The sequence below is a fragment of the Sturnira hondurensis genome, unplaced genomic scaffold (genome assembly GCF_014824575.4).
Source record: "Sturnira hondurensis isolate 20B ecotype Veracruz unplaced genomic scaffold, ASM1482457v3 Scaffold0015475, whole genome shotgun sequence".
NCBI lineage: Eukaryota > Metazoa > Chordata > Mammalia > Chiroptera > Phyllostomidae > Sturnira > Sturnira hondurensis.
In genome coordinates this window covers 2057852-2079241 of record NW_028088106.1, presented here as the reverse complement: position 1 = coordinate 2079241, position 21390 = coordinate 2057852, and the positions used below count along the sequence as shown (strand labels likewise).

Below are 21390 nucleotides of genomic sequence, written 5' to 3'. Positions count from 1 at the left end.
CTTTCTTTGTCTTGAAATTTTGCCATTTTAATGATGATGTGTCTTGAAGTGGACCTCTTTGGTTCCTCTTGAATGGGACTCTCTGTGATTCCTGGATTCATGTAACTTTTTCTGTCATCAAATTAGGAAAATTTTCCATCATTACTCTTTCAAATAGGTTTTCTATCCCTTGTTCTTCTTCTCTTTCTGGTATTCCTATTATTCAGATATTATTACGTTTCATATTATCTTGCATTTCTCTCAGTCCATCTTCATTCTTTTTGAGCCTCTTTTCCCTTTCTTGCTGTTTCTGGGAGATTCTTTCTACTGTGTCCTCCAACTCACTGATCCCATCTTCTGCCTCATCAATCCTGCTTTTCATTACTTCTACTGTGTTCTTCAGTTCCGAGATTGTATTCTTCATTTCCTCTTGTCCTTTGGTGATAGTTTCTATTTCCTTTTTCATGTTGATATAGTTTGCGGAGAGCTCATTGTAGCTCCCCTCTAGTTTCTGGTAGCTCATTGTGAGCTCTTTGAATTTCCTGATAACTAGTGCTTTGAATTCAATATCTGATAGCTGACTTGCCTCTCTTTCATCTAATATTATTTCTGAGACTTCCACCTTTTCTTTCATTTGGGCATTGTTTCTTTGTCTTCCCATTGTTTATGAGACTCTTCTTGTTAGCTTCAGCTTCTTAAATTGATCTGTTCTGACTCCCTAGGTTTATGGTGTGAACTTCTGTGGTAGAATTCCTGTGAAATTCAGTGGTTCAGTTTCCTGCAGGTATCTTGATGTTCTCTGCTTCCACCTACTCCTTTCTTTGTGTGTGTGTGATCATATTTTCTGGGCTCCTGCTGAGTCCCCTGTGGCAGACGCCCCAATGCTGGCCGTAGACAGAAGCCTCTGGGCCCTGGAAGCTGCGGCAGCAGCAGCTCTGAGGTCTTTATGCTGGCCAATGGCTGCTGGTCCCGCCGCTGCTGCTTTTGACTTTACTCTGGGGTGCCTGGCTCCCGAGGGCAGCCAGCCCTGCCGCTGCCACTTTTGTCTTTACTCACAGGTGCCGGGGTCCCAATGAGTCCTCTGTGTCAGACGCCCCTGTTGCTGGGTGCAGGCGGAAGCCTCTGGGCCCCGACCGCTGAGTCAACCAAGGCTCCAAGGTCTTTATGCGCCGGCCAATGGCTGCCGTCCTGCCGCCGCCCTGCCCTTGACTTTTCTCAGGGTTGCCGGCAAGATTTTTAGATTTAAATATTAAATAGCTTCTATTTAATTTCTCTGCCTAACATTTGTATTATATACCTATAATCTGTATAGATTTCTGTATAGATATAAATATAGATATAGGTACATTTATAGATATAGGTCTCTCTTCTCTCAACAGGTTCAGGCTCAGTAGTGGGTGGCATGTGGAACTACATAATTTTATTATTCATATTTTTTCCCAAATACTAATCTGTCAAAAATTTGTTTTAGACAAAAGCAATTCTGACATGAAGCCAAAGTCTTCATGTGAACCATACTTAATTCACAAGGTCAACCACTTTAAAACTTCTTAGACAGACTTATCCTATCTTTTGAACAGTGATGACATGAAAGTTCAGATTTAGGAGTGCTTTCTACAAAGTCATAAACTTTGAACAGGGTAATCTCTTGTTACCTGAACCAAAGTTCTTATCTGTGGTTATACTTTATCTACCTAACCCCAGGATGGTAGAATTGGTGGTTCACTTGCCCACTTCATCAATTCACTTTGGTGTATTAGATCAGGAGATGAGAAAACAATCCGGAGCTGCATGAAATGCCATACCACACATATCAGGGGCTTCATCAGAGTTGTCTCCACAGTCGTCTTCTCCGTCACACACCCAGAAATGTAGTTTGCAAAGAGAATTATTGCAAAGAAACTCGTCTGATCTGCATATATTTCCTCCTTTATTTTAAAAGAAAAAAGAGAAATACAGACACAGCATAATTAAAGCTAGCCAGTGGACACATATTACTATAAATCTTAGTACAGATTCTAGTATTTCAGTTCTTTAGTTTTTTTCTATGTAATATCTATACAAGCTGTCTAAATTTATTTTTTCTTTCATTCTTTTTTTAAATTCTCACCTAAGGACACACTCAGAGAGAGGGAAAGGGGTGGAGAGAAATATGGATGTAAGAGAGAAACATCAATAGGCTGCCTCTCACACACTCCCCTACTAGGGACAAATCCACAACCCAGGCACATGCCCTCACCACGAATCAAACCCAAGAACTTTCAGTTTATAGGACCAGCCTCCAGCAAACTGAGTCATACCAGCCAGGGCATCTAAACTTTTTTTTAAAGATATTCATGGCTTACTTTTCAAAACAAAATGATATTACCCTCATGTATATCATGTTTTCTTTAAAAATAATAATAAAATGGTAAAAATATTGTGTCAAATCTAAATTAAATTCATTTCACATTTTCTATGTTACTGAGTATAAGAAAATTTAGATTATATTAATTGTCATCCTTAAAATTGTGTTGCTCTGGGAAAAAAAGAAACATAAAAATATTAGATAATTCAACTGTATCTTGAAACTAACAAATTGAATCACCAAAAAGACAATAACCATCAAAAAGATTTTATAGTCACAGAAAAATAATTTTAAAGCAGAAATAAAAAGGTTGCTATGTGATAAAATATTAGTTATTTTTACAAGATTTGTTCAATAGAGTACCCTAATTTGTGTTTTATTTGATGATTGAATTTTTCTCTTTACAATTAAATAGAAAGCATTGAGAACACAAGGATATTCTAACTGAAAATTAAGTACATTTACCACATGCAAAGGATCCAAAGCACTAATAAACTGGTTATGTGTATATATGCAACAATATATAGTGGAAACCATAATGGCTGGGAAGTTAATACCTTCTTTTATTTTGCCTTGGACAACTTTATTAATTTCTCTGGGACTCAATGTCTTCACATGTTACAAGAGAGATATGGTTACAGTGATTTATAAGGTCATATTTGCAAACTACACATGAGGTAATGGCACAAAGATACTTGATGGGTATTTAGAATTAAAATAAATAAGAGTTTGCTCAAAGAATTACTTCACCTAGTTAAATTTCATGCATAAGATAACAAACATGGCTTATACATCAGCTAGATTTGATGATTGAAGGTATTAATATATTTTTTAAAGGACGTTCATTTAAGCATGGGGTTGGGGAATAATAATGCTCATTCTTCCAAGCCTAGAAAATACCTAGGAAGAAGCATCGCTCATTTTATGCACGCTTTTTGCAGTGAATAATGAGCCTAGGCTTGTGAGGGTCAAGTAGTTCTTGTTCTGAGTTTTGATTTGTACACAAGTCTCCAATAATTCATTTCCAGTATCAAAAATTTAACTTAGAAAATGGCAGAATCAGATTTGAATTTTAGAATGATAACTCTAGTTATAGTGTGGAGAACTTGGAAACCAACACAGTGAGGGTTAAAGACAACACAGGAGGGTAAAAAAAAAATTAAAAAAGAGTAGTTGCAGCAGTGCAGACTAGAACTGATGTTAACTTGACAGATGGTAGCTACATCTGAGAGCTCCTGGGAGATAGAATCCTCAGTACCTAAGGACTGAGTAGATGGAAAGTGGCAGAGGAGAATCAGTAGCCGTAGTACTCAATTTTGGGTTTATTTGGGCAATTTGGTGAATGTTGGTGATGTTTAATAAATAAAGGAACAAAATAGTAGAAGCAGACTTAAAAGAAATACAGGCGAGTTACTTAAGGTACTGGTAAGACTACCATGTAGTGGTATTTAGCAGGCTAGTGGATAAATGTGTCTAAAATATAATAGAGGTTTCTGAGCCATAAAATGTATAGCTGGCAATGGTCAGATGAAATCATTATTTCAAATTTAGAAAAGAACAAAGAGATAATTACAATTTAAAGATCAGATGGATACAAAAGAGTGGTTGGAGAAATACCTAAAATGTGTTCCAACTAGAAGGCCATGGTAGGCACACTTAAATGACTGAGGGAGTCAATTTAGTGAAGTGGTGGTGGGTTTAGTAAAATGCTACTTTGCTAGTTGCTTGAATGAGGAAAATTAGGTATCTGAACACATTTAAATATTTCTGAGAATGATAATTCGGAAGACAAAGTAGGGTTGAAAATGCAAGATAAAGGTAATTGATAATGATTTCTTTGAGAATTCAGAAAGTGTGAAATTTTGAGATCTACAGAAAAATGCAAAGATCATTCTTAGACTGGAGATGAGACGAGTCTCCTATCTTAATAGAAAGGAGGAATGGTTAGGCACAGCTATAGGTAGCTTTGTTAATTTGGTGGTCAGATGTTTTAAAAAAAAGCTCGTGATTTTTTATTGCTGTGAAGTAGAAAGTGAGAAATTCAACTTATTAAAAATTTGGTATGAGTATTGATAGAAAATGATGATGAGAGAACTATAGGTAGATTGCTTTGAATCTTGAGTGATAGTTGAAGTTGAGACCAAGAATTTATAGTGACATGAATAAGAAGAGTTGTGTGATTTTCTGGAAAAAGTCTTAACAGAACTAATACAGTTTTTATTGGCATTTCTAAGGACTAACAGACTTTAAGATACAGAAAAAGGCAGGTCCTTGTTGAAAATACCAAGGTGAATACCACCATGTGAGACTGCTAACAGTGTAATGTCTGACCTTGGGTTGCCCCTTTCCTTCAAATTTCTGCAATTTTTAGCTCTAAAATGCCCTAATTCTAAAATTTTTCTAAATTACTAAAACCCATGCAATAAAACATACTACAATTTTACAGTTCTCTGTCTGAAAACAATAAAAGTATAAAATGTATAGTCTTTAGTTCTAAAGAACCTTAAACTACGAGTGTTGGCTTAATTCAATATAAAATCCATAGGATATAAAAAAGAGTTATGTTCTTTCAGAATAGGGTCTAGTGATTAAATCTATTGCATTTTCCAATTTAAATGAATAAAATTAAAACAAAATTTGTGAACTTGACATCCTGAGATTATTTTAGAAAACTCTATTTGAGACACATCAGTATTGTTGAAAGGAAAAATTGCATTCACTAAGGTATCACATTAGATAATATTATAATTTTGCCCATGAGAGTGTTGGATGTGTCACTATTGTGTTAAGGAGAAGAGAAATAAAAATTAAGTCATAATTGCAAGAGAAAGGCAAAGGTCTTGTGATAACCTATTAGAGGCTTGCTACTGCACTATAAAGAATTTGCATTTCAAAAAATGCACCGAGTTAGATCCAGGACCTTCTAAGTCTAATGTAAAAGTTCTCATTTAGAAATCACATGAAGCACACACAAACAGCAAAAAAGGGTATAAACTAGAAGAGATTAGCTGAATTAAAATCTCAGTTTCCTTGTCATGCACTTGATCAGCTCAACAAGTATTTAGAAAGTAAAAAGTATGTATTAATTAACAATACCCTATGTCTAAATATGACTGAGCCCTTAGCAAGTTCACATAAACCTGGATAAGTATATCACTGCAAAAAATAGAATTCTCATTCTAACTTAGGTTGACAGAAACTTTAACATATAATATTTTTAATTATATAGTTCAGTAATATTTTCATATTGTTATTCCAGTACAATTATAATTTACATAAGTAGCTTACACATTTTTAAGCTCATGACTATTAAAGAGAATAATTCTCAATCTTTTCCACTAAAATTTCTATAAGGAGTAAAGATTGGGAGCTCAGTCCAAAGCAAACACTGTTTTCTTGAGGCAACATGTTTTACTTTTTAAAATGTAAAAGTTGTTTCTAATTCCATAGTAATTTAGATTTTATTTTTTTAAGTAAACCAGTAAAACTGGTTCACTTGGAAAAACACCCATGCTTAACCAGTCTCCACCACTCAGCCCCTGTTAGCTCATAGGTTAAAGTCGAGATGATTGTTCGTTAGGTTTAACAGCAGAGGTGTTTCTTCTGGCATTTCCTCTCCTCAATGCCTTATCTACATTTATCCAATAATCAAATGACTTCCTGGAAGTAAATGAAATACTAGAAATCTGAACATGGTCAGGCTTTAGGATACATCCATATAGGATCGAATACTTTATCCACCAAGATACTTCACTGGGATTTAATTACCTAACGGCAATAAATGAATGAATGAATGAACAAATAAATAAATGTATATTAAAGGCATGAGTAAAGAAGGGAAGGGAAACTTTGACACATTATTAAATGACTGAAATAAAGACTGAACTCTTTAATTTACTAAGTTTAAACATTTAATAGAATATTTTTAAATATGAAAGATACCTCAGATGGCAAATGCTATAATATTCAAATTTTTACTGTAATGTTTTGTTTTATTTATTTAACCTAGGTACCTTTCTTCAAACAGATTTTATGAAATCCAATATTAAATAAGAATAGATAAATCCTTACAAGATCGCCCCCTTCTCTCTCACTATTCCCCCCACACTCAGATATTCCTACAGTTCTTAGACACATTTCAATGTGGTTGGAATTGACAGAATGGAAAAATGATCACAGGAATACTTATGGAGATAAGAAAAAGAAAAAAAAAACTAGATTTCCTGCTTCTCATTTCAGTAAATTATCTGTGCTATTACATAGCACACATATCATCACCCTTTTCTTTTAAAACGGTGTTCTCCCATCTAGTCAACAAAACAAAAAAGCAAGCAAAATATAACCAGAGACATTGAAATAAAGAACAAATTGACAGTAACTAGAAGGTAGGGAGTGGGAGATAATGGGAGAAAGAAGGGAAAAGGTCATCAAGGAACGTGTATAAAGGACACATGGACAAAGGCCAAGCTAGGAAAAATTGAGGGTGGGAGGTGAGGGTGGGCGGGACTGGGTAAAGTGATGGTGGGAAAATGGAGACAACTGTACTTGAACAACAATTAATGAAAGAAAAAAGAAAAAAGACTGCCCCGTTACCAGGCATTTGGGTCTCAAGAAGGTGTGGGCTTTATATGTGTCAGTATTGAAGACAGAAAAATCTACTGTCAGTCAGCTTATTTGGCCCATGGAGCTAACAACAAAGTACTTCCCATGGATCTGTGCCACTCAAAGAGTGGTCCTCTGACCAGCAGCACCAGCATCTCTTGGGAGCTTGTTAAAAATGCAGAATCTGGAGTCCACCCAGACCCACTGGAGAGGAATCTGTATCCACACTAAAGTGTAAGGAGAAACTGTGTGATAGGTATGAAACATAACCTATACTTTAAGCTCCTCTGAATTTTTCTGTTTCTGTACCTGTTTACAGATATATAAAAAATAATTTTTTTTAAATGTTGAAGATTCCCTAAGAGGCTTGCAAAACTCGTCATTGCCCTTAACATTAAAACCAAGTTCTATAACATAAACCTTCAGTTACCTGTGGTTCCTAACCAGCTAAATTGTCCCTCACTTCTGTGACTTTGTACATAATGATATCACTGCCTGAAAATATTTTCTTTCTCTGTTGGCCTATGTAATTATTGGCATCAAGAAACTCACATTTCAACAGGGGAAAGGGTCAGATAACACACAAACAATTATATTAGAAGGACTATGATGATAACAAGAATCCAGTCAAAGAATGGCTGGGTAAACTCAAAGAAAGACTGTACTTGGGTTGAAGACAGTAATAAGTGAACGGACTTGAAAGGGCAGATGATTTCTGTTGGCAGAGATGTTGAAAAGCATGTGGGATGTTGCTACATTCCTCGTTTGGCTGTGATACACGACACGTAAAAAGAAGTAGAGAATATAAGACTGGGGAAATAAAATGGGATCCTCTTCATGTAAATCTGACTGCCAGCATGAGTTATTTGGACGTAACCAGGAAGGAATAGGACTGAGTAAAGATTGACATAATCGATTGCACACGTAAATAAGATGAACCTGGTAGCAACGAGCAGGATGCAGTGAAGACCACTTACTTGGCACTACATGAGCCCAGGCAAGGAGCAATGGGAAAAAGAAATATACGAACTACAGTGGTTGAAGTTGAAGGGATGCAGCTTACTTGTTAGAGAGTAGAAGAAAGATGAATAATTTAATTTTTGTCCCAAAGTCTTTACATAGAGATTACATAAGTTTATGGATGACAGACTGTCCACAAAGCTTTCTGTCTCTAGAGTAACCAGTTATAGAAAGTTAGTGTGAGAAATTTACCAAAAGTAGAAACAGTTGTCATGGAAGTTTAACCTTTTATGGCTCTCTGTAATCCACTGCAGATTACAAAGATTACAAAGGAGAGCTAGAATTTCTCCTGCTGAGAAATTTTATCAGGTTCTGGGATGGAGATATTAGCATATTATAAAGTTTTGATATAATATTAGACAAAGTAGGAAATATTTTTCCTTGAGTGAGTAGATATTTACAGAAGTAAGTATTTTAGGTACATTTATACTATATAAACCCTGAGTGCCTATTCAAGTGCCTTGAAAGCCTATATCAGCATCTGGTAGGATCTCTGTGGATGTTATCTCAAATATTTTGAAATGAAATGTCCACTTAGAGACTTTCATGAGCAAGTTAAAAGAAATCTGCACTTAAATAATGTCTTTAACATTATAAAATAATAAGAGTTGCCACACAACTTATAAGCTTCACCACATAATTCCTTTGCTTTCATTTCATCAACTCTAACAGCAGTACCAATCACTGATTGTATTATGGTGACTGACAACTAAAAGCTGTTATCTGTCAGAAAATATCTTCACATAGCTGGAAAATAATATGCTATAAAGCTCAAAGTTGTCTTCTAGACTGACAAAAATGTAGGTCATTTCCTCAGCCGTATGGCAAGAAGGAAATCTGGGGTGCAACTATAATCTACATATGATCCAGCATATTAGTATGTGTAATTTTAGTTCTACAAATGATAGTAATATAGTAACAGTTTGTTTTTATTCACTGAGAACAAGGCAAGCAACGTGGAAGTAAAATGTACCCTACAAATACTTTTGTAATAATGGCTCCGGTGGCTCTGTCCCCTGTGTTCCTCCGGTATCTCTCTCTGACCCAGCACCTAGTCCAAAACTGTGCCCGTGGTACATACTCAGTAAAGACTTGCATTTCGTGTCCTTTGTTGTACAAAGAGTGGCATTGTACTTTGTTTGAAAATAATCCAGATTTTGCTTATTTAGAACAGACAATTATGTAATGACACTACAAAGAGTAAACAGAGGAATTGAATGACCTGATCTTCTGCCTGCGGCGCATTGTGTATCCTGCATAGCGCTTTAACTACTGTTCTCTTATTGTGGCGCATGCACACACTCAAACACCTTACCTCTGTCGCAGTCCTCTTCATCACTGCCATCCACACAGTCATGAACTCCATCACACAGCCATCTAACTGGGACACAGCGGGCTTTATTTCTGCAGCGAAACTGATCTTCCTGGCATTCAGTCACACAGTTCATCTGTTTAAATACAAGTGGGCACTCCAGTTTTTATCAATGATAACAATACAGTCACAGGCAAAATGAACATGCGGCTGACAATGCTGGAGATTTATTACATGGTGGGCTTGTTTGTTTTGATTTAATGAATATAATCTCTACAAAAGAAAATGGCATTTAGTACACAGATGCCATTAAAATGCAGGGATTCGTTGAAATTATTAGAGTCAATGTACTTGTCCTAACATTTTAGACAGATAATAAAGATTCTGTTTCTTTCCTCTATTTTTATAACATTTGCTTTTCTAAATAAAATTCATGTAATTCAAAGATTTCGATCAAATGATAGTCTTTTACCTCATCTGAACCATCAGCACAATCATCTTCTCCATTGCATTTCAATGATGCTGGAATACATCCTCCGCTGGCACATATATATTCACTTGAGGAACAAGTAGGAGAAGCTGAATGTAATTACAAAGTTGAGATTTAGATTTGGTAAAGGAATGACTGGCTTCATAGAAAAAAATGCATAAGCATAAAAAATAATAGTAATGAAATAGTTTATATTATTTAAACGATATTCAACATTTAATATTAAATATTCATTTAAAAAGTGCTTTATAATATATAGTATTGTATTAAATATACTCTATTACATTTAATAGATTGTTCAGGTAGTATTCAACTAAATAAACTAAAGAGAGGGAAAAAAACCTTTATATTTTCTATCCCTTTGATATTGGAGAGGGAAATAAATTTTTTATAATTTTAAATTAAATTATTTAGAAGATAAAATCTACATCATTTTCAAAACTATACTAGGATTTAGTGATCCTTGGGAATGTTAATATATATATATATGAATTGTATAAAGCGAAAAGAGAAAATCTCGGCATGGTCTCACAGACACTATGATGTCTATTTGATTATATTGATATGAATGTCGTATTTGTGTAAGTTATAAGGAATGTTTTTGTTTGGGGGTTTTCTTTTTTCTTTCTTTTTTTTAAGTTTATTTTTTTTAAAGTTTATTTTATTTTATTTATTTATTTATCTTCAGAGGGGAAGGAGAGGGAGAGAAACATCAATGTATGGTTGCCTTTTGTGCGTCCCCTGCTGGGAGTTGGCCTGCAGGGAACCGGCCTGCAACCCAGGCATGTGCCCTGACTGGAAATTGAACTGTGATCTTCTGGTTCACAGGCCCGTGCTCAATCCACTGAGCTATACCAGCCAGGGCTTGTTTGGGGTTTTTCAACACAAATATATATACATATTTTAACAGAGACTACAGAATTTTAAGTATTCCTTTATGATACGGAAAATCAAAATACACATAGATAAATAAGTTATTACCAGTAGCCTATCTAACTGACACTGAAATTATAAGAGCTGCCTTTGTCGTCTGTAGCTCTGAGTTTGCTTGCATTCAAACCTCTGGGGTTCTTGAGCTTTTGTTAGACTACTAATTAGCCGAATGTACTTACACAATGACTTTGTGGTTTGAGTTGCATATTACAGAAAAGCTAAAAAGCTTTTTCCTTATATTTTAATTTATTTTAATTGACAATATTTGCTTAGGGATTTGTATAATTAATAGCCAAGAAGAAGTCTGGATTCAGTGAGGAAAAATATGTGATCAATTAACGCTATGAACCATAGGCTTGGTACTGGAGCACTCAGTAATGTGTGTGTCTTACATCTGCTACTCCTACCTAGACTTTCAAAGTAATGCCTCCGTGATTATACACAGATTGTAGTATACTCTCCCTAAACTTATGTTATGTATTTCAATATATTTACTATATTCAGTAAAAGAGACAAATATACTTTGCTCCAAATAAATCCAGGAAACAGAATTTATAAAATCACCTCAGTTCCCTTCTAAGGATATCATTGCAAACAGATTAAAAACAATAATAGCCCTGGCTGGTGTGGCTCAGTGGATTGAGTGCCAGGACTTGAACCAAAGGATTGCCGGTTCCATTCCCAGCCTTGGGCACATGCTCGGGTTGTAGGCCAGGTCCCAAGGAGGGGGCACACGTGAGAGGCAACCACACATTAACATTTCTCTTTCCCTCTTTCTCCCTTCCTTCCCCTCTGTCTAAAAATAAATAAATAAAAATCTAAAAAATAATAAAAACAAAAATAAAAATAAAATAAAATCTTTAAAAAGTAGCTTGTATAAAAATTATGTTTTTTAAAGCCTATTTATGGAGCTATATTTAAAAAATAGAGCCCTGGTTGGTGTAGCTCACTGAATTGAGTGACGGCCTGCAAACCACAGAGCCACGGGTTCGGTTCCCAGTCAGGGCACATGCAGGTCCCTGATGGGGGCCATGTGAAAGGCATCCATAATTCTCTCCCTCTCTCTCCCTCCTTCCCCCTCTCTAAAAATAAATAAATTAATTAAAATAAAAAATAAATGTATAAACTGGGTGTATTTTTCCTATATGCTGGTTTTGCTTCCTAATTTTGTTTTGATTGTGAACCAAAATGTAAATAGTAATAATTACCATTATGCTTCCTTTTAGTTAGCATCATGCTGAAACTACTATGTTCTGTTTATTTTCAATATCCATAATTGAAAGCCAAACTTTTATTGCACTTCGAGTTTCAACATATTTTATTTTGTTTTCTTAAAAAAATAACACGAAATGGTGTGGAAAGGTAATAAACAACCTATAAAATAATATTCTGGAAAGTAATGTTTCAACTTGAACATAGGAACAACTTTACCTGCTAAAACACTTTCAAAACATATAAAGGCACACCCATTAATTTATTTTCAGATATTTCATATTATTTCAAAAGAAGAAATGTATACATAAATTTTATATTTTTTTGTTATTTAAATATCATTGTTCAAAGTTAAATTCTATCAAGTTGAAATATCAGCTAAATTTAATATCACCTCAGTCATTTACCTGATTCACAATTTTTCTCATCTTCTCCATATTTACAGTCTTCATGACCATCACATTTCCATTTTGCAGATATACACTGACCATTGTAACACTGGAACTGATCTCTGGAACAGCTTGTTTCACAATTTCTCTGTAAAAAACCCAACCCAGGTGTAATTAAAATTAAATTATTAGACAAATATACTGTCTAATGACAATTAAAACCTTACACATAGAAACCTAGAATTATAGAAACCAAGTCTGCCACATACAAGCAGCGCAGCTCAGATGATCATGTGTAAGCCCAGTATTATGTAACATAGTTATAACCATTTTCCACTTTCATTTGTCTCTGTAATAATAAAACTGAGAAGTGGAAAAAATCATAAATGCCAAAGCTTCATTATACTAATTAAATTGCTGAGTGGATCATTCTTTAATAGACAGTTATGGGGGAGCTTCTGGTCAAGATGCTAATGTTGGCAGACATGGCTCACCTCTCACACATCCACATCAAATTTACAACTAAATTATAAAGCAACCATTACTCAGAAATGTCAGAAATCGAGTTGAATGTAAGTCTGACAACTACAGAATTAAAGAAACCACATCTCTCCAGACTGGTAGGAAAGGTGCAGATACCGAACGGGCTAGCCCAACTCCTATGTGGATAAAAATTCAGGAGGACTATCTTTGAAGGGAGGCGTCCCAGACCTACACCAGGCTTTCCCAACCCAGGATTCCAGTACCAGGAAGATAAGTCCCCACAACTGTTGGGAACCTCTCTGCCTGGTTTCAGGAGTTGTAACTGCCCCCTATGAATAAGGCTGAGTGAGCAGCCTTCAGACTGTGAGCCACTAAGGAGACAAGGCTTATCTCCCTGGCAGGAGAGCTGCTTCTGCTTCATCCATCTCTGGCACCCAATACTTGATTGGTTAGTCAATGATGGGTAAGACTTGTTGGTGGGGGGGCAAACTAAGCCAGGTATGACCACTTGGGAGGCCTTCAAGGAAGGACTTGGGGACTGCAGCAAAGAGGGGGTGATGGACCCTCACCTCCCAGGCTATTCTGACACCCTGAGTCCCCATTTCCATCTGGGAGAAGCACTTTCTGGCTCTAATCCACTAAGCCTAAAAACCTATGATGGGAGGGCAATGCAGCCCTTTGTGGGCTAGAGTGGGACCTGGGGTGATCAGGCATAAGAAAGAATTCACAAAATCCTGTGAAGCCTGCTTTGCTAAGAGTGTTTTCATTCATATGATAAGGGTCTGAGCAGGAAATGAGTATGTCTCCCAAAGTTTTTTGCAACCCCCTTACCTGACAGACACTGACTCAGATTAAGCTCTCAGATCTCTTTGAAATGTTATCTATTGTTTGATTCTTGCTCTCTGACATTGATTGATGAGCTTTACCTGTATTCCTGTGTGTTACATACCTAATAAAAGCCATTGAGGAAAGGGTTCTTGGTCCTTCTTCTTCAAGAGATTGACCACCTCTCCTCCCCAAGCAAATCATGTCTTGGTAGTTTATTTTCATCCATGGTGGACTGAGGGACTTGCACACAAAGTCCCCTCCTCCCACACACAACTAGCTGTGAGCACCAGCAGGGTTTGAGCCAGTGGAGGAGGCTGCTGGACCCCTGAGCAGTTCCTCTTTGGGAGATCACACAGAGACTCAACTACTCAGACTTGCTCCTTCTGAACTCCAGCACAGGGTTAGCAGCTTGAAGGGCACCAGTGGTATACAGGGAGAGAAGGAAGTGTCTGGCATTGGAGCAAGCAGAAGCCATTATTCCTTTGCTGAGCCCTCTTGCACACAGAGTTGATAGGCTGGTGCTGTATCTGAAACTCTATCAATGTGGTTAATACAGTGTGCCCAACCTGGGAGAGCCACAGAGGCTCTACCCCACCCAATTTATGGTCCACCCAACCTGCTTTTCCATATGAATGGCTGGTCTTGGCTCCTAAATCCTATCAAACAAGCAACAGCTGGCCTCCAAGAGCCTGATCAGCAATAAGATTAGAGTCACAGCTTGGCTTCACTTGGGAATTTCCAAGCCCAGCACAAGTTGCAGCCATATCAGATTACCTTACAGTTTAGGCAAGGTGCTCCAGGCAAAAGAAAGGTGGGGGCTGTCCTCAGCCTGCACCATCCAGGACTCCCCAGGGTTAACTCACCCAATGGACAGCTATAGACCACACTGGAGCACCACCACCCTGCCCTGCACAGCGACCCTCCACAGAGGCCAGAGGTTGGTGGTCAGTGATCACAGCCAGTCTTTTTAGCTAACTGACCTGGGTAAATCCCTCCCATTGATCTGCCAACAACAAGCAAGGCTCAACTACAAGAGGAGTGTGTACTTAGCCCATACAAAGGGTGAACTTCGAGTACCCCACTTGGGTGATAAGCGGAGGCTGTGCCACTGGATCCTACAGTGGTAATGTAATTTTAAGAATTGTAAGGGATTCTCCCTACTGGGTAGTTCGGTTGGTTAAAGCATCATCTTGGTATGCCAAGGTTGCAGGTTCAATCTCCAGTCAGGGCACATACAAAAAGCAAACAATGGATGCAGGAAACAGTCGAACAACAAATCTCTCTCTCTCTCTCTCCTCTCTAAGTTCAATAAAAAAATAATAGTTGTGTGGGAGAATAAAGATTATAGAGTAAAAAGTGTAATCAATGATTTCTAAGAAGCACATCTAGGTCATTGGGAGTGAGGTGGAAAGATGGCACGTGAAACAAACAAGAAACTTAATGCAAATGTTTTGCATTGGCAAATCTTCCCCAAGGTTCTCTCTTTATCTTCTTCCCATCTCTTTTCTCCTGGACCTGTCCTTTTACAGTTTGCCTTCCTGTTCATAATCTTATCTTTCAACAATTGTTCATAAAGGTAACTGTGAAATGAACCGTCACGATTGTCACTTGTGCTTGCTCACAAGTGATATATATATAGATTTGTTTTGGGAGTCAAACAAGATAGCATCTATAGCTTTAGGGATATTCAAATTCCTTGTCTGTGATCAATGAAAGGTATCCATTAGAAATTTAACCTTCCTTGGGATCTGAGTATCTTTACTGAAATGGATATAACAATGAAATATCTTCCTGGGATTATTTTTTTCTCCACCATTAAGAAATTTCTGTTTTTGCCCTGGCTGGTTTAGCTCAGTGGATTGAGCGCAGGCCTGTGGACCAAATAACTGAGGTTTGATTCCCAGTCAGGGCACATGCCTGGGTTGCAGGCCAGTTCCCAGCAGGGGACCCATGAGAAGCAACCATACATTGATATTTCTCTCCTTCTCCTTCCCTTCCCCTCTAAAGATAAATAAATAAAATCTTTTTAAAAAAGATGTTTAAAAGCTCTTGCCCTGTGAGTTTGACAACCAGACAACTTCATTAAAAAAAAAAAAAGTTCTGTTTTTGACAATATGTATTTGTCTGATCTTCCCACAATAGGTGCAATAGCCTCACAGCTTGTGAAACCCTCAGGTACTGAAACATCTTGAACTATTACTTTCAGCTTCTTCCTAGTTTTACCCTTATATAAGGATGAAGAGTTTCCTTTCTAAATTTCTATAATTTTGTCTTTGTTGATGGATGTTTAATAGACTTTCTGCTATATAATTTATTTTATTTTCTTCCTCCATTATTTCCCCAGGTATTGAGGGTTTAATCTTTCCCAGAGTGTTTCTTAAATAAGACTACAAAGATAAATAAAATTCAATCTCTGTATTTGATAAACTCATTTACTAATAGGAAAGACTAGCACCTAAACCAACAATTACAATAAAATACATTGCCTGTCAAAATAAATGGAGATGGTTTGAAACACATGCATTCTTAAGGTTTTTAAGAAAGATTTCACAGGGAAAGTTTAAACAGAAATAAAACTACCTGAGAAAAGGCTTTTAATGTGCAAGGATAATTAGAATTTTTTTTTGTATCCAAGGAGTAAGCTATGTAACAATGAATGGTGTCAAAATATTGGAGAAATAGTCATGAGAAAAGGATTTTATATGTATTATTCACTGCTATACTGCTCACACTCAGGGTTCTGCCTGGAAATAGTAATCATTGAATAAAAACTGGTGAATGAATAAATTAATGAGTGAATGAAGTAGCAAATACAGAAAATAAGGAATATAAATTAAAATCTTAGGTAATTAAGCTTCACTGGGACAGGAATCATGTCTGATTCTATGAATACAGATCATGTCTGATGGGTACCAAGTATTTATTACCATGATATGATTATAATAACTGCTTAGCAATAGTTTTATAATTAATGAAAGGCTATTTCAGCAATAACACCACTTTAAGTGAAATAGAATAGCTTACTAACCAATGGCACACATGCATCTGTATTCATAGCACATCAGGTGGCACTTCTAGACATGTTATCATCAGAAGATTTTGATCTATAACAAATTACAGTTACACATGTGTGTATAGATACATTAGGGTATAATGTATATACCCTATATACCTATAGGCTATACATCCTTTAATTATTTTAGACATTTTAAAGTACACAGAAAGTAGAGACTAGAATAATGAACTCCATGTACCCAATTATGCATGTTTAACCATTACCAATATTTCATGATTCATACATCCTCTGCCTATGTATTTACATTCTGAACTATCTTAATAGTATCAGAAAATTAACAATATCACAAAATTAACAAAAATTCCTTAGTATAAAATTATTCTCAATCCATACCCCAAATGTCCTCATTTTCTTAACTATATAAATTATTGTTCAGTAAAATAAGGACATAAAAGAGTTCTTCTTATTGAATTTGGTTTGAGTTTCTTTTAATATAGAACTATTTCTCATTCTCTTAATTTTTATATGTCATTTACTACTTGAATAAACTTGGTTATTTGTTCTGTATTGTGTCCCACATTCTAAATTTGGCTGATTAAATACTAAGAATGTTGATATCTTAATGATGAGCTCTTTATTATTTCTAAGTACTGTTTTAAACTATTTCTACATATTTACTGCATCTCAATCCATTGTAGTAATTTTTCTCTATTATGTTCAAATTGTTTCTTTCAGCAGTACAAACATCTTCAAATTTGCTCTCTTACTCTGAAAACTATACTAATCAACTTGTTTGGCTTGATAAGCTGTTAGCAGCTCATTTTGTCCATACCTTTCTTTGGCCTGGAATTAGATATTTTTCAAAGGACTTTTGTTTCATTTAATTAGAAAAATAGTATTTAGATGCCACTATGTGAATGCTAGAAATAATCTTTGATGTAGGGATGTCATTAATTTTAGGATTTTTCTGTAGCAGAACTAAGTATTGCATATTTTAAGAAAAAATCAGATCTCATTGTAATATTTTTAATTTAATATTATAGAGTTTTTATTTATACTCTTTGTTTCTATATTTATATCTCCTTTCTTTTTATTAAAAAGTTGAGTGCTAATAATATTATAATAATTAAGCATTTGCATTATCTTACTCTCAAGGATGTGAATGTCAAATTAATAAAATCAATATTATTATCCAAAACAAGTCTATATATACAGGTTAGGATTCCTTCACATTTCTTTGAGCACATTTCTTTCTGTTCTTAAAATATATCATAATAGATGAAGTGGCCGACTATTATATTCTAAAGTTCCTTCAATAGATTTTTCTCTGTATATAGTACTAATTTGATATACAATTACATTGATTCAATTTTTTTAGTTTCTTATTGCTTTAACTAGTTATTAACAAACTACTATTAGTTCACATTGATACAAAACTTATGCTCACATTTTCTCCTTTGTTCCTAATATAAAATACTGTATATGCAATTCTGTTTTCTAAACATTTGTTTAGTTCACCTTTTTTGTTTGTTTTTTTATCAATACAACCTGTCTTGTTAGACTTTAAGATATAAGTTTATTGCCTAAATATTAGCCACCTCTTTACAAATAGACCGGACTAAATGTCTTTAAATGTAGAGAAAGGTCACGTTTAAGACAGTTAATTTGATTCCCTTGTGGCATTATCATGAAAATATGTAGCTAATGGGTATATTCAGCCATCAAAGAACAATGTCCAGGAACTTATGACATGAGAGAAATGCTGTTAATAAGAATATCTACTTTAAAATGAATAAGATTTTTTAAAAATGAAAACACCTTTTTTAAAAATTTTATTTATTTATCTTTAGAGAGGAAGGGAAGGAGAGAAATATCAATGTATGGTTGCTTCTTGTGAGTCCCCCACTGGGAACTGGCCTGCAACCCAGGCATGTGCCCTGACTGGGAATCGAACTGCGATCGTGTGGTTCGTAGCCCGGGCTCAATCCACTGAGCTACACCAGCCAGGGAAAAATGAATAAGATTTTGAAAAAGAAGATCCTGTACATGTATCTTGGATATCTAATGAATAATATACAAGATTAAATCATAAACCTTAAGTAATCTATTCCCTTCTCTTGATGTTTCACAGATTAAATAGACTTGTGGAAAATATTTTTTAAAGAAAACATAACATTTTCATGGTATGAATGAGTTTATGTGAAGTGTGTTTTCCTGACAATTTAATATAATTTTTGAATAAACAGATCCTAAGTAAACATGTAGCTGAGGAATGTAAAAATTTAACTCCCACATAGATTTTTTAAATTTTATTTCAGTTGCTGACACTACTATACATGTCCCCATTCCCTAATCCTATTTGCCACCTCTGCCCAGCCCCTTTCCCTCTGACCATCACTACACGGTTGTCTGTGTCCACTAATCCTTTTACTTTCTTTTGCTTTGACTTGTGTTATTGAATAGTCTATAAATAGAAATAGTATTTTTCAATTTCTTCTAAGAAAATTTTGTAACCCAGAGGTTTAGGTTTTCTGCCTTCAAAGTGAGAAGTTACAGCCATTTGTTTCTCCAGGCACCTAATTGTGATTAAAGGGCTTATTAAAGTGAGTGAGATGATACAAATTTGTGTAGTGCTGATGAGAATGGCTGAATACTGGGGAAAACTGTGTGGGTTTTGTGAATGGTAAAGACCTGAAGTATTGCTCTGCCAAAAAGGCAGGAACTCAGTGGATCCCTCTGGAAGTTAGACCTGAAATGCAGAAAATTCTAGAGCACAGAGAAGATTGTCTCTGGCCAAGCCACATCTGGTGGGAGGCCCTTCACGAGGAGTAAGTACATCCACAGGTCACCCAAAGCAGCAGAGCTCCAGGGAGTCACTGTTCCCCAGAGGAGTTATGGTGGCCACCGAGGTCCTGAGACCAACTTTTTCCTTCATCTGTGACTGTATTTGATTGCACAAGTGCTGTGCTACCAATACTAACGTGGAATATAACATTAAAAGAAAAAAAAACATGAGAAGTGACTATTAACTATTGGTATATTTCTCCTTGATATTTAAAAACAAGGCTTTAGGTCATTTTAAGTTGATTGAGAAGATGTATCACCACACATTATGTATTATTTTTTAAAGTATCACAGAGTAATTAATAGCTGAAATATAAATATATAGATTCATAAATAATGAATTGTGTGAAGTATTATAAATGGTAACACAGTGTAAGTTTACAGAATTATCCAAAGAAATTCTAAACTTTTTCATTTAAGCTGTGTGTGCACGGGCCTTATTATAAATGGATTGAGATTCATCATCTAAGCAAAGCTGAACCTGTGGTTTCATGAAAATTGATGACCCACATCAATGTCTTTGATACTTTATCAATTGAAGAAAGAGACTGGGGAGAAGAAACTTTTTAAAATGCATAAAATATTAGTCTTGCCTATAAATACTGCAGCAAATTTATGAATGTATTCACAGATGGCACGGGCGTCAGCTATAGGGAACAGGGTTTCCAAACATCCTATTCCCCATCCAGCCATTCACCACTTGTAAAGCAGACTATAAAATTAACTGTCAGTGGTAGCGCAAGAGCTGTTCCCTGTGCGGGGTGTGGGCAGCACAGACCTTAGACATAATACTCATCTCAGTGTATCAGGAACAATGCATTTCAGAGCTGTCCTTGTCACACTCATTGGATTAAACAATGTTAATTATACATGCTATTTTAAAGACATTTTTAATTTTTTTGTTTGATGTTTCAAGGTTGCCTACCTCATCAGAGCCATCTGCACAGTCAAAATCTCCATCACACCAAAACCTGGAAGAAACGCAGTCCCCATTGCCACAAAGAAAATCTTTCAATGTGCAGGTCTGTGGCTCTGGGGACAGAAAAATAGCATAGGTTTATTCTGTTATATGCAACTACATTTTAAAATTTATATAACATACAATATTAGGTAGCGTTAATAAAACCAGTTAGTCCAGCAGAACTAATAAATTATTTAGGAAAATGATTCATGAAACATCTATGATACATCATATAATGACTTTTCAAATTTATTTTTAAAGTCATGAATAGAAAATGATATTATAGAAACAAATTGAAAAAAAAGAAAATATAAACAGCCCATTGTTTAACAAAAATACAACAGTACAGTAAAATAAAAGACATAAAATCATAAAAATCTATATGTTATAATACCAAACTGATCATTTTCAGTTGTTGGACTTCTAAGTCATTTTAGGCATTTACTTTAAGGAAGACATTCTGTGACTCACTGTACCCACCTGGCCGTTTGCTAACTGAGGAGTGAGGTTTGCGTTTGGTTCCTGATTTTTTATTATGTGTTAAAATTACTTTCTAATTCTTCAATTTTTTCCCCAGAAACTCCAGGTCATAGAACAAAATGCACACATGAGGATATTATTGGACATGACTCGGTGGGTACAGGTAGAAGAGGCAGAAGAAGTTTCTTTTTTTTTCTTTTTTGGAAAGCTTTCTATACATACAAATTGCTTGCTTATCCTCTATGTAATTTACCTCTCATTTTAGATAATTTGACAGTTGTGGATTAACTACACTTTGACACATTTCACATAAAATTTAAACCAGATTATGACTTGCTATTTGGCTTCACTAACAAGTGGAATATAGCTCATCTGGACAACAAAATAGATTTCAGAAATTTGTTCCTGCAAATAATCTCTGTGACCATTGGAAATAATTTTTTGTTAATTTTTGCTTTCTAAACCAAACTGGTATCTGGCATGATAAAAGACAT

At 35.5% G+C, this 21390-nt stretch overlaps 1 protein-coding gene across 1 annotated transcript in view; it reads right to left on the bottom strand.

Moving 5' to 3' along the window:
- Positions 1-1784: 1784 nt before the first annotated feature.
- Positions 1785-21390, bottom strand: part of LRP1B (LDL receptor related protein 1B) — a gene marked incomplete at its 3' end in the record, with an annotated part of 1343287 nt that continues 1323681 nt past the window's right edge. Inside the window, exons 69-73 of the mRNA XM_037064526.1 lie at positions 20381-20487; positions 12303-12432; positions 9733-9839; positions 9264-9396; positions 1785-1907 (exon numbers count right to left, since the gene is read on the bottom strand). Coding sequence (XP_036920421.1) covers positions 1785-1907; positions 9264-9396; positions 9733-9839; positions 12303-12432; positions 20381-20487 — 600 coding nt within the window. The remainder of the gene's footprint in view (positions 1908-9263; positions 9397-9732; positions 9840-12302; positions 12433-20380; positions 20488-21390) is intronic.